The 15,357-nt window shown below is 50.6% G+C and overlaps 1 protein-coding gene across 1 annotated transcript in view; it reads right to left on the minus strand.

The window, feature by feature from the left end:
• The window catches only part of TANGO6 (transport and golgi organization 6 homolog), an 87,364-nt gene that overhangs the window by 22,606 nt on the left and 49,401 nt on the right, over positions 1-15,357 (minus strand). The window contains exon 15 of the mRNA XM_065416564.1: positions 6,990-7,142. Coding sequence (XP_065272636.1) covers positions 6,990-7,142 — 153 coding nt within the window. The remainder of the gene's footprint in view (positions 1-6,989; positions 7,143-15,357) is intronic.

Below are 15,357 nucleotides of genomic sequence, written 5' to 3' on the forward strand. Positions count from 1 at the left end.
CGCCGAGTAGTTCAGAGTTACAGGAGCCCAACAGACACCCATGGCTGCACTGCTGGAAGGGACAGTTGATGCCACCAGCCGCGCAAGAACCCCATGGAGGCAACTGCAAATCAGTTTTCACCCTGTTTAACAAACAACAGCCCCAGTCCACGCCGTTTGCTTCAGATTAGCAACCACGTGGGAAGGGTCAGACACCACTGTGGTGGGCACAGCATAAGAACCTAAATGGAGTTAATGGCCTTTGGCTAAGCCAAAGTTCTACTTCTGAAGGGATCGTTACAACACAGGAAATGCCCTTTGCCAGGGATGTTCCTGCTATAAAAATCATCACGGAAAGAATTCACGTGTATTTATTTTTGTTGAGAGAGGTTGGGTGTAGTCTCAAGCGGCCTGTCCATTTCTATTGGATCAGCACCACGTACATTAGCTTGGTTACATTAGATGCTTCAAATCAGTATTAAGTAAAAGAGATGTTAACACAAAAATGTTACCGGCATTTTGATTTAATATTAAAATACAAAATTCTTCTAATGGCTAATTTTAGTTCTTGTACAGACTGGCAAACTCCACTCAGCTACAGTCATTTGATGTGATCAGAGCCATGCAAGTACCCTTCCCTCTACTCCACAGGAGACCAGGGCCGGTTGTGCTGCAGGATTGTCTCCCTGGAGGAGATGGAGGAGTTCCAATTCATGGCAAAGTTGAGAAAAAAAGATTGAGATAAAAAGGTGGGTTTGAAATGCTGGATAAACTCTTCATAGTGTTGCAATATGCACAATTTAAAGACATATCGTTTAATTTAATTTGGTCTATAAATACTCAAGCTAGTCAGCACATGCCAAAGAGTAAATGTCCCAGGGACTGTAGCGGTAAAGGAGCGTAGTCTGGAAGAGACGGCTGAGAGCCTGGCGACATCACAGCTTGCCCTCCAACCCCCAATCTCAGTAGCCCCTGTGGTGCTCTCCTTGCAGTGACACACGATGGCTGAGGCACCCACGTGCCGGTCACAACAGAGCCCTGTTCTGCCAAGGCTCAACAAGGGGCATAGCATCTTCTACCCAGGACGAAGGGCTGCGGTCTAATGCCAAGGAGCCAATCCCTCCTACGTGGCAGGTCCCCGACGGACGGCAGAGACAGTCACCTACGAATCCCAGCCAAACAACTGAAGTCAGAGTGGAGGTTGCAGAGAACTACTGACCAGTTTAAAACATTAGAGCATAATAATGCTAACGAGGCAAAAGTCAAGACGATCGACCATACTGAGGGCTTGTGTACGCTACAAATGGTTGACAGGTTATGCTGGCAAAGCCCCCTAGTGTAGACACACCACACGCCCACAGAGGGAGTTTTCTGTCAGCATATCACCACCACCTCCCCCAAGGTCAGACGGAAGCACTCTTCTGCCAGCCTAGTTGCGTCTCCTCTCTGGGGGTTCTGACGGCATAGCTATGTCAGCTAGGAGGTGTGGGTTTTCACACAGCTGCGCTGACAAAACGTTGTAGTGTAGACCTGGTCTGAGAGTTCAGAAACGCCGACCATCAGAGTCAGGGAATACTCAGCTCCGATTCCAATGCAAACCTTGGCTCTGTCTAGCTTTGGGATTTAAGGTGCCTGACCTCATATCCTGAGCGTCCCTCACTGAATTTTCAAGTATGGAGCACAGGCCCCACCCCCCCTTTTCCCAGACAAAGCTCTCCATAACTGGCTTGTAAACTGCAACCCCCTGTCTCGTAAGACGCTAGAGACAAGACCGTCCCCAGGGCCTTGGAGTATGTGCCAGAGACCACAACATCACACATCCCCCTGTACATATCATCCACACAAGCCCCTGCTCCCCAGCTATTTCTCCATTATTGGCCAAATACCTGATTCTGCCCCCATTCAACCTCCTAAAACTGGCCAGGCCTCTATATTAGAGATTCTTGATAGAGCCTCAGTCAAGAGACTAGGCTGAATGCAGGAAAAGCCTCAGCCTCCCCATCATGCCCTGCCAAGATGGGCCTGGGAGCCTCCTCTACTCAAGAAAGGCTGGAAGAGTGAGTGCACGCTGTCACTGGACAGCTGCTGGGATCCAAGGAGTTCATGTCATGTGGCCACTAGTGGGCTCTTGCAATCAGTAAGAGGAGGATAAAGAAGAGACGAGAGGGCAGAGCCAAAGCTGGGGTGGGAACCTGCACTTTCGTATTCTTAGCATCGCTGAACACCAAGCATGACATTCAGATCTCCTGACTTTCCAGTCTGGCTTGGTAACTGAAAAGCTCAGGGAATAGTTTAATAGTTTAATGAATGGTCTATTTACACAGCCAGCCCTACATTTTGTCTTGGGATTTTAGGTTTTTAAATTCAGCCTCTTGTTCCATGTTCTCTCAAATCCAGAACAGGGCAAGGGCCATCAATCCAAACCAGCTCCCTTGCTTTGGGGAGGAGGGGGAGAGAACTGCAACTGTTTTTTTTTTTTTAAAGGAGAAAAATTAGCAATGAGCAGGATAAAGCATTGACACACTGCAGTGTAATTATGTAATTATCTTTAAAGAAAGGGCCCTTTGCCAGTTGCAGCTCGTGTCTATGAGCCAAGAGAATTTTCCTGCTGTTGGTGGTTTTGGGAGAAGGTTTAGGATAGCAGTGTAAAGGAATCCAACCTGCAAGAGGTGTAATTCTACCTCGGAAAACAAAAAGCCTTTCAAATCACCACACGGCTGAGTGGGAAGGTGAGAGTTAAACATTCTAAATGCCGCAAACCGTCTGCAGAGACCACACAGCAAGGGGTAGTTTCTGTCAGTGAAAAGATAGTGATGGACTGGTCTACACACCTCCCCCAACCACGCTTCTACCCACTGAAGGGGATTGGCTGGGAGGGAGGAAGGTAATGAAAGCAAGTCAGAATCATTCAAGAGTTGGATCAACCACTCCCAGTGAGGAGACAGGAGTCAGGGGCTGTTTTGCGAAGTAGGGGAACATGACTTATGTTCTGTGCTGGATCTGCAGAATTGCTCCACATGGAACCTCATTTGTTCACGATTCCTGGGCATAAGGTTATAGCCCAGGACACTGCGGGGATGGTGAAAGCACAACACCCCATTCCAGGCAACTTGAGGAGATGGGGGCAATGCGAATGCAAACCTCCAGCTAACCCTTCCCAGTTCCCACCCCAAGAGTGATGAGCCTGTGGATCCCACCAAACCAGCATAGCCATGTTTGAAAGGGAAAGGTCTAGAGAAGAACACCGGCCCAGGACTCAGCAGGCTCTCCAGCCTCACTGCAGTCCAGCATTGTGACATATCCCCACAGTATTCTGCAGCAATCTGCAGAAGAGAAGTTTTCCCTTCACCAGGGAGAGCTCTGTGCTACAACTCGAGTGCAGAGAGTGTTAGCCACAAAGGGTGAGTGGTGGTAGGGCGGGCGCACAGCACTGCCGATCAGCGTATAAAGAAATTCCACGTCTCTGAGAACGCACGTCCCCCAGCCACCTTGCCCACACCCGGGGAATCACCTGCTAACCCAGGCTCAGGTCCCCCAGTGGGAGCAATGCTGGGAGGCCCAACAGCATGGGCCATACAAAACGTGCATTGATTAGTATGGCTCTGAGCAGTTCGAGGCCATCGTGCTTACAGTGTCAGCAGCACCTGGCAACTCTGGGCTCCCAATGTTAGCGTCTGCGGAGCTGAAATGCCTTAACAACCCGCAGGATTTCTGCCTCAATCAGCGCATCCTAGCAGCAGCCCAAAGCAGATTTATTAATCACTTTCTGCACCGGGCGAACATGAGGGGCACAGATGGGGAAGCATCTGGGACAGCTGATACTGTACAGTGTTAAGTGCAATAAAAGGCTAGAAAGGAATCTAGTCAATGGATACGGCTGGCTCTGCAGTGAAGTACGAGGAATACTGTCTGTTCTCTGGTGAGCCGCACCGCAGGGCTGGGCAGGGGAAGCGAGAAGCATTAGGAGGCAGGTATTATTTCCCCGTATCAGCCATGCAGGTCTCCCAAACATCCAGAGGCACCAGACTAGCACATACAAATAACTGCCCTCCCATAAGAGGATTTCTTTTTGTAACAGCAAAACTTGAGAGCGCACAGTCACCATCGTGCCCAGACAAGCCACGAAGCTTCAGTCCCAGGGGAGCCAGGAAGTGCTGGGCAATACCATTTCGTTTTATAACGCGTTGTTAGCCATACGGGAAGCAGGTGGGCAACTCCTGAGCTACCATTGACAGGGAAGAGAAGCAGAGGGAGAGTTTATGGTGCAGTAAATCTCACACCTGGATCAAAACATAGAGGAAGCTTTGTTGGACTTCCCAGTGTTTGCTAGGCCAGGGAAAGGGGGTAGAGCTCTGAGAAGCTGGACATTATTGCTGAAAAGACTCTGCTTCTCCTCGCAAGGTTTAGACTAGTTACATCACAAGCAGCTCCAAGGCTCCAGTCTCCTGAGGTGGAAGAGCAGTACAGAAGCCAGAGCTGGGTTTATGAGGCAATTGTCTCAGAGGAACTACAGGGATCACTACTTCTCCAAGGAGCAGAAGGAGATACTAAGCTCCAAGACACCCTGCTTTTGGACTGGTGCTAGTTACAACGGCATCAGCTGCAGACCCTGCACAGCCAAATCCTGAAATCCCAAAGAGGGAAGTTGTTTAGACCCACCCGTCAATGGGGCTCACTGATCACTCTTTCCCAGGAGGATTGGGTTTTGGAGGCTCAGCTGGTTAGCAGGCCTGGGTCTCCAGGTAAGCTCTTGGGCGAACATAAGCTGTGTGGAGGCAGCACCTTGAGCCCTGGACTCCTCTCGCTGTTCCAGCATCTCTCCTCTGGGGGAGAGCTGCATCCAGCCCTCCTGATTCACACAGGGGAAGCCAAAGCGTAAGCACCTTCAGCGCAGGAGAGGGGGGGAATCCTGGCTCCTTTTCCTTTTGGTTTGTTTAGCTTAGCCTGTGAAGAGGCAGGACACGTTTTTAGGTATTACTTGTTACAGTAGCTGCCGGAAGAGCCTTGTCCAGCTTTATTTTATCCCTCCCCCGTGTGTCCTAGCATCCCACAACACCCCCTCTACAGTGAGGCTCTGGAAGCAGCAGAAGACAAAAACCACCAGCATCCCAGGATTAGCAATGTCTGGATCTTCCTGGGCTGTGACTTATGTTGCCAAACTCCTTCATCAACTTGAGGTGCAAGACAAGCAGCTGTTTAATGCGACAGCACCTCTGGCCCAACTCTGCCCTTCCCTTCCACGGGGAAGCACTGAAGCTTGGAAGAATCTAATCAACCAACTGCAGCTCACAAGTCACTAGCCCAGCTGATAACTTTTCCCTCTGATTTTGCCTGGGGTATCATACTAGTAGATACATGAAGAACCATAGAAATGTCAGGCTGGAAGGGACCTGGAGAGGTCATCTAATCCAGCCCCCAACACTGAGGCAGGACTAAGCTAAACACTTGTCTGAGATGGTCTAGGTCAGGGGTCGGCAATGTTTGGCACGCGGCTCGCCAGGGTAAGCACCCTTGCGGGCCAGGCCAGTTTATTTACCTGCTGATGTGGCAGGTTCGGCCAATTGCGGCCCCCACTCGCCGCGGTTCGCCGTCCTGGGCCAATGGGGGCGGCAGGAAGCGGCGCGGGATGTGCTGGCCGTGGCTTCCCGCCGCCCCCATTGGCCTGGGACGGCGAACTGCGGCCACTGGGGGCCGCGATCGGCCAAACCTGCCACGTCAGGAGGTAAATAAACTGGCCCGGCCCGCCAGGGTGCTTACCCTGGCGAGCCAAACGTTGCCGACCCCTGGTCTAGGTTGTCTAAACTGTTCTTAAAAACCTCTAGTGATGGGGATTCCACAACCTCCCTTGGAATCCTGTTCCAGAGCTCAACTACTCTTAAGTTTTTCCTAAACTACAACCTAGGGTAGAAATCGCAGTTCTTTGTAAAACATGAAATGGGTTAACATTTCTACCAGCAGCTATTTAATTTAAAGGGACAGGCAATCTATTTCATAAAGGGAAGGAGACGGAGCCCAATCTATTGAGCGTTTCCTTACAAGTGATCGTGTTAGTTCTCTGTCTCCATGACATGCTGAGAGCGCATGACCAGGGCTCTGTGCTGACATCTTACCCAGGGGACTATCCTTCTCCCTGTGCAATACCTGCCACTACAGTCACAAGAAGCAGAGGTGCTCAAGCTGAAATCCCATTGGTTTGTGGGTGGCGGGCAGGGCGGTCTTTACAAAGGCTTCTGGATGCTGGACTTGCTTCCTCCCTTGTTCTGCAGGGCTGGAATTCATTAGCCTTCTGGACACGCTGCCAGGCTCATTCCCCCATAGATATTTGGGAAGGAGTGGGTTGGTGTGCCCGCTGGAGCTGAGGGCTGCATCTGGGGCTTTTACACAGCAGTGCAATTCTGATGGTTGCACATTCATTTGGGCATGGCATGTAGTTATAGCTATTCTAATGTGCTACAGGCCTGGTTTAGGCAGTGCTCACTGATGTCAGCAGGAGCTGGAGGTGCTCAGCGCACCTGAAAATCAAGTCACAAATTAGTAGCTTTAAGTCAGGGTGGGCAAAGTGCAGCCGTCACACCAAATAGACGTTCCATCTTGATCCAAGCAGCCTAGCCACAAACAGTAAAAGAGGATGTTGCCTGCTGTCTCCTTCATTTTATGCCAGAGAGACGCTGCCCTCAAATTCCCAGAGTGACCTCAGCTGGCGAAAGTCTGGGCACATCTGGTTTAAGTGACCAGTACTAACCCATCAAACTTATAGTAGAGTCACTACTGGAAAGTGCAAACTTTTCACAGTAGGTTTTATTTTTGTAGCTCTGGGGGAAAAAAATCAATAAACTAAATATTTGCAGTGAAAACTTCAACAACTTCAAAGTTTTCCACTATTTTCACTGGAACATGGACACACAGAGGCCCCAATAAAGCCCAGGGCCATACACAAGAGCAATGGTACAAGTTGTTCTGATGCAGTATTTGGTACACCCCCTCCAAAGGAGAAACTGCTGTAGACTCACCCAGTGCCCGGGTTACCCGCATCAGCACCTCTCCCACTTTCATCCTGGTCTCTGCAGTCTGGGGTCCTCTGGTGCCTGGTGAAGTGGAGCCATACTGGGCCAGCAGGCAGGGTAGGATTTGCTCTGGGTACACATCTGACAGAAGGGCAACACCTGACGTTCAAAACAAAAAGGGGCACATGATTCCATCTAAAATATAAGGCAGCGGATGGACCCAGGATGTCTAACCATGGAGCACCAAACCACAGTGAACTTGTAGAAGAAAATCAATCTCAGGGGCTCTTCTGGGTTTACTACCTCTCTGCTCAGTGAGCTTCTCTGCCTCAGAGGGCTCTGCCCCCCAGGTCAGTTCCTCCCTGGGGCAACAGGCTCCCATTCAGCTGTAGCCCAAAACTACCACTTTACTTCTCAGACCAATAAAACGCTAAGAGTATCCGGCCCCAAGGGCTAATCACTTGTGGATCTGTGAATATGGGTGGGGTGGGAAAACTGGTCTTGCAGCTGCAAAATGCACCCCCCTCCCTCCCCATCTCAGCTCCATTAGTGACTGAGCAGAGCTGTAAAATAACATGGTTCCCACTGGAGCATACCCGCCTCCCATGAATTGCTGCGTGGTAATTGTTAGCGGTACAGGTTACTGCTCCAGCCCTTTGTGTGGCGGATATAGCTGTCATCCATGCTCTCAACCATAGCTGTAGGGCAGCAGCAGACGCACTGGGGCACAGAATGAGAGGGGAGAGAGCTCGCAGACGGAGGTTTTTACAGTGATTAGAAGTGGCAGGTTGGAGGCAAACTTTTTTATTTGCACAAGGCCGTGTCAGTTGACAGTTTGGGGGATTTTAATTGTCTTTGTTCACTTTGGCATCTCTAGCACACGTCAACACGCTTGCCAAACAGTCTCCGTCTCCTCACACTTCGAAGTCTGAGGATCACGGTATCTTGCTGTCTGTATCAACCTCAGAACCTGAAAGGTAGTTATGCTCCCGCAGGTTCTGTGCCAGCCCGTCACTCCCACTGTCACCCAAGAAAAATGGCACTGACTGTGTCCTTGGAGTGCAGGGCCAGCTTATCAAGCTACAGAGCACTCACTCCTCCCCAGACCTGTCTGCAGAAAGCAGGCAGAGGTGACCAGTGCACAGCCAGACTGACAGGAGATGTTAACCGTGCAAAAATTAGTTACAAAATTGAAGGGCAGGAGAAGGGTCGAAGCATCACTGGAAGCTGCCTGAGCTGGCAAACAGCAGCACAGCGGCACTTAATAGTGCTCAGCTAAGCTCCGGAGACAAATTCACCCTGTAGCGTAAGATGGACTCTCTCTGACCTGCCTTGCAATGGGGATTGTGGGAGAACACCAGGGAGTGTACGACCAGGAAGAGCTGTCTGACCCAACAGAGTGGTCTCCTTTTTCCCCTCGCTGCTCTCTCCTCAGACCTTCCCTCAAACACCATGCTTGGGGACTGACAGCATGTGTCCTACCCTGGCCTGAGTACTCCAATCTCTGGTGAGCCGAAGTCCCAAGGCAGGTCCCCCAAAATCACGAGACTGGCTTAAAACCCTAGTGACTATAAACAATAATAAAGTTGGGGATTATTTGCTATCTACTTTGAGCCTTTGGGGCATACCTGGGTTATGTTTCAGCTTTTCTCCATGGCCAGGAGGGCTCCAAATGGAGCTGAGACCCTTCTGTAGGCACAGGACTGAAGGAGCTGGGGCTTCCAGAACAGCACCAATATTACGAGCCAGGCCCTAGCACCCCAAGGGTTGGCAGCACTGTCCAATACACCATTTGCCAGGGCTCAGTCCTGTCCCCAAAAGCTGACAGCGCTGAATGCAATGTAGCACGTAGCACAGACCAGGACAGGCCATATTCAGTGTCCTGTCAGTGAACACGATTGCTGGCGCCTGGATTCAGCCCTGGCTAGGTTCTTGCAGCATGGTGCTGGCCTGGGCGTCACTGGCAAGGCGAGGGTCACAAACAAACAACAAAGGCTGGGGTTGAACACAGAAAAGGCCAGGCCTAGAGGTGCGTTGTACAACAGACAAGGCATTGGGGCAAGGCCAGGGTTTCTGGCTCTCCTAGCAAAGACCAATAGGCTGGGATGAGAAAATCAAGGCATCAGCACCAAGTTGCAACAGGAATTCAGCCTGGGTCACATCAATTCAATAAATGAACCAACCTCGTCCCCTACCCTTTTCCCTCTCCCTTTGGCTGTACGCTGGTGAGCTCTGCAAGGCAGGGCCCATGTCCCTATCTCCTTGCACACTTCTGAACGCTCATAAGAGATCTCTACCCCATCGACAGCAACAAGGAAACCCCAGCCAAGCTTCCTCTAGACACAGCCCCTTGGTACCAGATCTCTCTGACCTCCAGCTCATGCGGTCTGCCTGTTATGAACCGTTTACTCTCTGGTTCAATAGAACTTCCAGCAACCTACTCCTGTACACTAAGGCGTGTCTACACAGTGGGGTAATAGGCTCTACAGGGGTGGGGTGGGGTTGATTTCTAATGCACAACACTTTAGTGCACTGTAATTGGTCTGTGTAGACCCTGCTGGTGTGCTTTAATGGCGTGCTGTTTGCGTAGAATGCATTGTCCCACAAGCCCTAAGCAGTTCAATGAACTGCTCCTTACATAAGCCCATGGTTATGGTCGTCTGGCATTGCCAGTCTGTTAATAAATAGCTTTTGCAGGGGCTGGAAGCTAACTATATGACAAGTTCTCTCTTGAAGATCAGAAGGGGCTCGTGTCACGTGAGTAACTCATCTTGTACTGTTCCAGGTTGAACACCGCAGTGGATGAGAGGAGAGACAGCTCACAAAATCGGTTTCTAACAGGCTGTACATTGTGTATCTCTCAGCTCTGGAGTTACTCTACTAAAGAAGGTGAGATAGCATGTCCCTTCCCCTCAGCAGCCTCCAGATTACATGGAACCCATGTAAACAACCTAAAGATTCCCGGAGAAACGCATTCTGGCAGACGACTGGAAGTTTTGAGAGTTGGCGGGGTTTAGATATGAAATGAATGTACGTCTATGCCCCACGCAGGGAGTGCTGGAGGTACTGGAGCAGGGGAGCGGGAGGGGAAGGGACACAGTAAATTAATAGTCTTCTGGAATCCTGGTTCAAATTTGGTGTCGGGCACAAGTGCAGTGTGCCTGGAATCTCCGTGCAGACCCTGACGGAACTGCAGGTAAAGACTGGGATACTAGGGCCCAGTGGTGCGTGGGGGGAAGTCAGGGCTGGGATCATACTGGGTGCTGCCGACTAGGATGGAGACGCACTGGCACCACTGTGTGGGAGAGGCCCAGACTAGAAGAGCAGGGCAGGAATGAGTGACATTGGAGCTACGGCCTTTATTTGAATGAGTAATGAGCTTCATATGGAGTATAAAACTGACATGAAAGTCCTGCTGATATAACTGATGTGACTCCTTTTAGCCACACCCTAATTAGGTAGGAAAGAAGAGAAATCCCTACCCGATGCCCTGCAGACAGGAGAAAATGAGGCAGCTGGAGCCAAAGCCTCATCTCAAAGGCCAGGAAGTACATGCATTTCTCCTTCTTAGATCTGTAACCACCTCCTTCACACAACTTCCCCCCTGCCATATATGCAGATAAATCGCAGCACTGGCAAAGCCAATGGAAAACTGTTTCCACTTGCTCTGCAGAGAGAAAAACTAACAGCAGGTTTTGCCCACGCAAAAAGCTACGCCCAGCATTGCAGAGCCCTCCTACCTGCAGCCAGAACAGATTTCTCTAGGATCCGTGCCTGGGTCTGAGCTTAGCCTTGAGGAGGCTCTTGACTTCCAGGCCCTGATCATTCTCCTTGTCTCTCTCTCAGCCCTGTCTAGTTCTGGAAGACCCTTTGGCCAGTGCTACACATGGTGTCCAGGTGAGGTTTGTCTCTCACCAACAGAAGTTGGTCAAATAAAAGATCTGACCTCACTCACCTTGTCTCCCTGACCTTTCTCTGTATCATTCACCTTCCCATTCCCTGTGCTTCCTGACATTGTTTGAGCCTGGCTGCTGAATTGTAATTCGCTGTGATGCCTACAAAAAACTTCACAGCAGTTTGATTGCTGGTGTGCTGAGACCAGAGCCCGTCACGCTGACCAGTGATATCTCCTTGTCCTCCACCATCGGGCAGTTTTCTGTTGACTCTTATTCTGAGAAGGTCAGTTCTTTGGGGCAGGGATTGTCTTTGCTCTGTGCCTGTACAGAGCCTAGCCCGTGGGGTCCTGGCGTGGGACGAGGGCTCCTAGGCACTACAGTGATACCCACAATGATTCATAAACTAACTCAGCATTTGAGTTTAATTTTCAGGCTGAGGCAGAGACATGACCTAGCTGGTTACTAAACACATCACACAGCTCCTCTGCTCAGACCGCAGAACAAAGCCAGCAGGCTATGGTTGGTTAGTTAGCAGGCTGTCAAGCTGGATGCCTATGTTTGAGAGAGAAATTATTTAGCAGTTGGCAGCAGGTGTCCACTAATTCGTGATGGTTAATATTCATTTACTAGCATCTACTTAATAAGCCAGACATCACATGCTGCAAGATACTTGTGGGGAGAAATACAGGGTGGATAATTTCCAGCAAGTATAGTTCAGATGTAGTCACTGGCTGTCAACGAGGCCTCGCTTTACCCCATGCTTACGCGGTGTTGGCTACCACTCATCTGAGCGCACACTCTTGATGCCTGACTTGGCTGCAATACAAGCTGTGTATTTGTACAATGTCAAGAGTGGGCAGCATCCAAACCCTTTCACCTCCTCTAGCCTCTCAACCAGTCTTGGCGCATGAGCTTGGTAGATCAGTCTGCTTTATAGGCTCTCTCTTTCAGTTCATAAGACCGTGCACTGCCAACGTCTAGAATATTAAAGACAACAGCAATGTAACCAGAACTCAGTCAGTACAGAGAGGTGGGCTCACAAAAGACTTTTGAAAGTGAGATAGGAACTTCCAGAATGAAACTGCCAGGGTGGCACTGGCCCTTCAAGAGGAAAGAGGCTCATGCATTTGTGATTCATCAGCTGACCCAACTAGGGTTAAAAGAGGGTGCCTGGGACTTGGAGTCAAGAGAGACCTGGTGAGAGGGTGGCCTTAGAGCAGAGATGGTGTCAGCAGGACAAGGGCAGGTGAGAGCTCCCGGGGAGCGAGACACTGGCAAGTGAGAGCTGCCAGAGCCTCGAGACTGAATGCAATTCCTGGGGGAAGGCTGAAGGCAGGAGAGCAGCAAGAGGGAGGGGTTTGCCAGTTGACCTCCCCAAGCCAGAGAACCAGGGCCAGAGGGCTGAAGGCCGAGGAGCAGCTTCTCCAGCATAGGGACCTCAGTGGGTAGCTTGAGCCAGAGGGCTGGGAGCCCAGGGGACTGAGGGTTACTCCCCTGGTGAGGATGAACTTCCAACAGAGAGGCTGTGGGGGGGCGGGGTCCTGCTGGGAAGAGTGGGGCTGCGCTCCAGCTGGAAGGGGTGGGGTGGCTGTCCTGTAAAAGGACAGGCGGACTGATGAAGAGCCCAGGTGTGGTGGGCGTGTGGCATCATGTCACAGGATTTTAAGAACCATGTTGTAAGGCCCCATGGGTCTAGAACCCAGGTCTGCACCAGGCAGCTGACATCGCAGCGCCAGCTGTAGCCCACCTGTGCTCCACTTCCCATGATCCGCTGTGGACACAGACATGGGGAAGTTCTGCTTCAGGAGCTTGACAGACAGCAGCCTCATGGCTCCTGATTGGCTCCCTGCCCTATATAACCCAAGGGGCGTTCCAGGCAGCGTCCAGGCAACAGCGTGGATCTTCTGTAGCTGCCATGACTGTTCCTGCTCATTGCGCCTGAATCCCTGGCTTTGACCTCGGCTAGAGTTCACCTACAGACTCGGACTCTGACCCTCGGTATTGACTCTGGCCTGGAATCCAACTACAAACTCCTCTGCTTCTCCCAGCCTCAGGTTTGCCCCTGACTGCCCTTGTTGGGATCAGACAGACGTGGCACCAGGGTATTCTGGTTAATTTGCACTATGTTTTTGTAATAAACCAGTACCAAGAAGGGGTGTTATGAGACAAGAAAGCTTGCAGAGAGTTACTGGGACCTTCAAAGGAGGGGAAACTGAGGCAGACACCCCAGTTCTATTGTGGGGGGGAAGGGAGGGCTCCATGTGGAACCGTCCTATAACAAACATACTGAGAACCAACCAGCAGACAACTGGGATGGTAGGAAAGGATGAGTCCGTGACGGGTGTAAGTGCTCTCTCTCAGGAGAGAGCCACAGAATGAAAACGTTGGAGACTCTCAGAGAGGCTGAGAAATAGGGAATCTGAACATGCCTGGCCGTTTTGCCTGAACAACACTGCAGAGAAGCATGGCCGTATGGTTAAAGCACAGTGCAGGGGCCAGGAGACAGGGTGGGGTTCCGTACGCCGTGCCCTGTCCAGGATTTGCAGCTCTGGAACTGAGCTCAAACAGCTGCAGACTTATTTCGGGCTTGACTGTCAACATAATAAAAAGCAGCTACTAGTAAGTGAAAATGATCTAGTGGCACAAAGCTCCCCTGGCTCTGACAAGCACCCGGCCGTGGTGAGATCTAACTCCTTCTCATCCTCAGAGTAGCAGTCCCCACCTGTAGACCCCAAATCTTAAGTATCAATGAACTAACATGCTCTGTCAATTACTGGCCACCAGCCTACATCGATACAGTGGGATAGTGCCAGACCCCTCTCCCTTCCTGTATCATGCTCTGGGCTGAGCTCGGATTTCAGTTCTCAGTCATGGCTACCCAGCTTGCAAGTTCCAACATCAGAAAACACTTGCAAGAAAGCCCTACCGCAGAAGCAGCACGTGTTGCCCAGAGAAAAAGGGAACCTGCCTAAAGCATCCATCAGCTGCTCTCAACCTCTACCTTACATCCCCGAAGGCCGTTTACAGGGCAAGACTGACAGTGCTTTCTAATCTTAGCTAACGTGTTACTTCTGTGTACAGTTAGTGACTCAACACCACAAGAAACTGTGTCAGGGTTAATCGGAACTATAACCGGCGGCTAAACATGTGAGGAGCTGCCCACAGTACACGAATCATTCAGAGGCTAAGCGTGCGTGCATATTTCACCTGCACGGCAAGAACCACCTCATCCCACTCAAGACTGTACAGGCAGACAGGAAGGTGTACTGATAAGCTAATCTTCCAGCTGTTTCGGAAGGGTTGCTCTTCCAGTCATCAATTACGAGAAGCAAATACGGTATTTCTTCTCTTGCTCCTACTCCAGCCAGCAAGAGAAGTGGGGACAGAGACTGGGGTTTGAGAATTTTTAAGGACCCAGTCTTAACCATGAGTCAGTCTTAACCACCCCAGACTGCCTTCATCTCAGATTTCTGCTACACTGAAGAGGAGGTTCAGAGACAGAGGTAACTAATTGTACAATCCGCAGGGGTTTTCTTCCTCCATACTTATGCGTCTCCTAAGCAATACATTGTTTACCCCTCTAAGAATCTAATTGTTCATGTCACTAAGACTTTTCTTCCAAAGGAACAATGCTACCTTATGCACCCAACCCAGCAATTCACAAGAAAGATCTGTCTATTGAGGAGAGAGACCTGGGTCAGAGGTGGAAACAATGCATATATATGAGACTGACTAGGATGCATGGCCTGGTTCCCCATCTGGCTCAACAGTACTAGGGTTTTGTGTTTAAGATTTGGAAGGATTAGAAGGTAGACTTCTACGGTCTTATTCAAGCTTCTATTGCCTGAGAAGACCATTGCAGGCACGTGACAACTCTGTCATACGTCAGGCTTGTCTACACTAGAAAAGTATAGCTATCCTGGTAGAGCTACCCCAGCAAACCCTCCTCGTGGGGGGACAGTTTATTCTGCCAAGAATGCTTTTGCTAGTTGTGATGAAGTGGGAATTTTCTGTAATATTTGTATGACCCCTATGTGTGGCTCAGTGTCCCCCTGTACTTAACATTGCTACCAAGTAGGTGAAAAGGGGGTAAGTCTGCTGTTGGGGCAGCACAGAAAGCAGGAGGTGTGCGCACCACCCCGCTGCCTGGGTGGAATGAATGGGTCGTTAAAGACCTGGTTGAAACCAACCCAAATCAACAGAGGATCTACAGAGACAATGAGAACCGCCCGAATGACTGAGCAATCAACACTTCACAGGGGGAAGCGCTCAGAGGTGGAGTATGTGAACTCAGCCTAGCTCTGCCTGAAACCGAAGGACAGAGGTGACAGGCAGGGATAAAGAGTTCGCTTCTGGAAGAGGCTGGACTGCTCTCCCCTGGGACTGACAAAGGGTCAGAGAGAGCCAGAAATGGGGTCCACAGCAGCTTGGATGGCGGATGGCACTAGCTTGGCCAGACAGACACTGTCTTAATCTTT

The sequence above is a fragment of the Emys orbicularis genome, chromosome 14, assembly GCF_028017835.1.
Source record: "Emys orbicularis isolate rEmyOrb1 chromosome 14, rEmyOrb1.hap1, whole genome shotgun sequence".
NCBI classification, from domain to species: Eukaryota; Metazoa; Chordata; order Testudines; family Emydidae; genus Emys; species Emys orbicularis.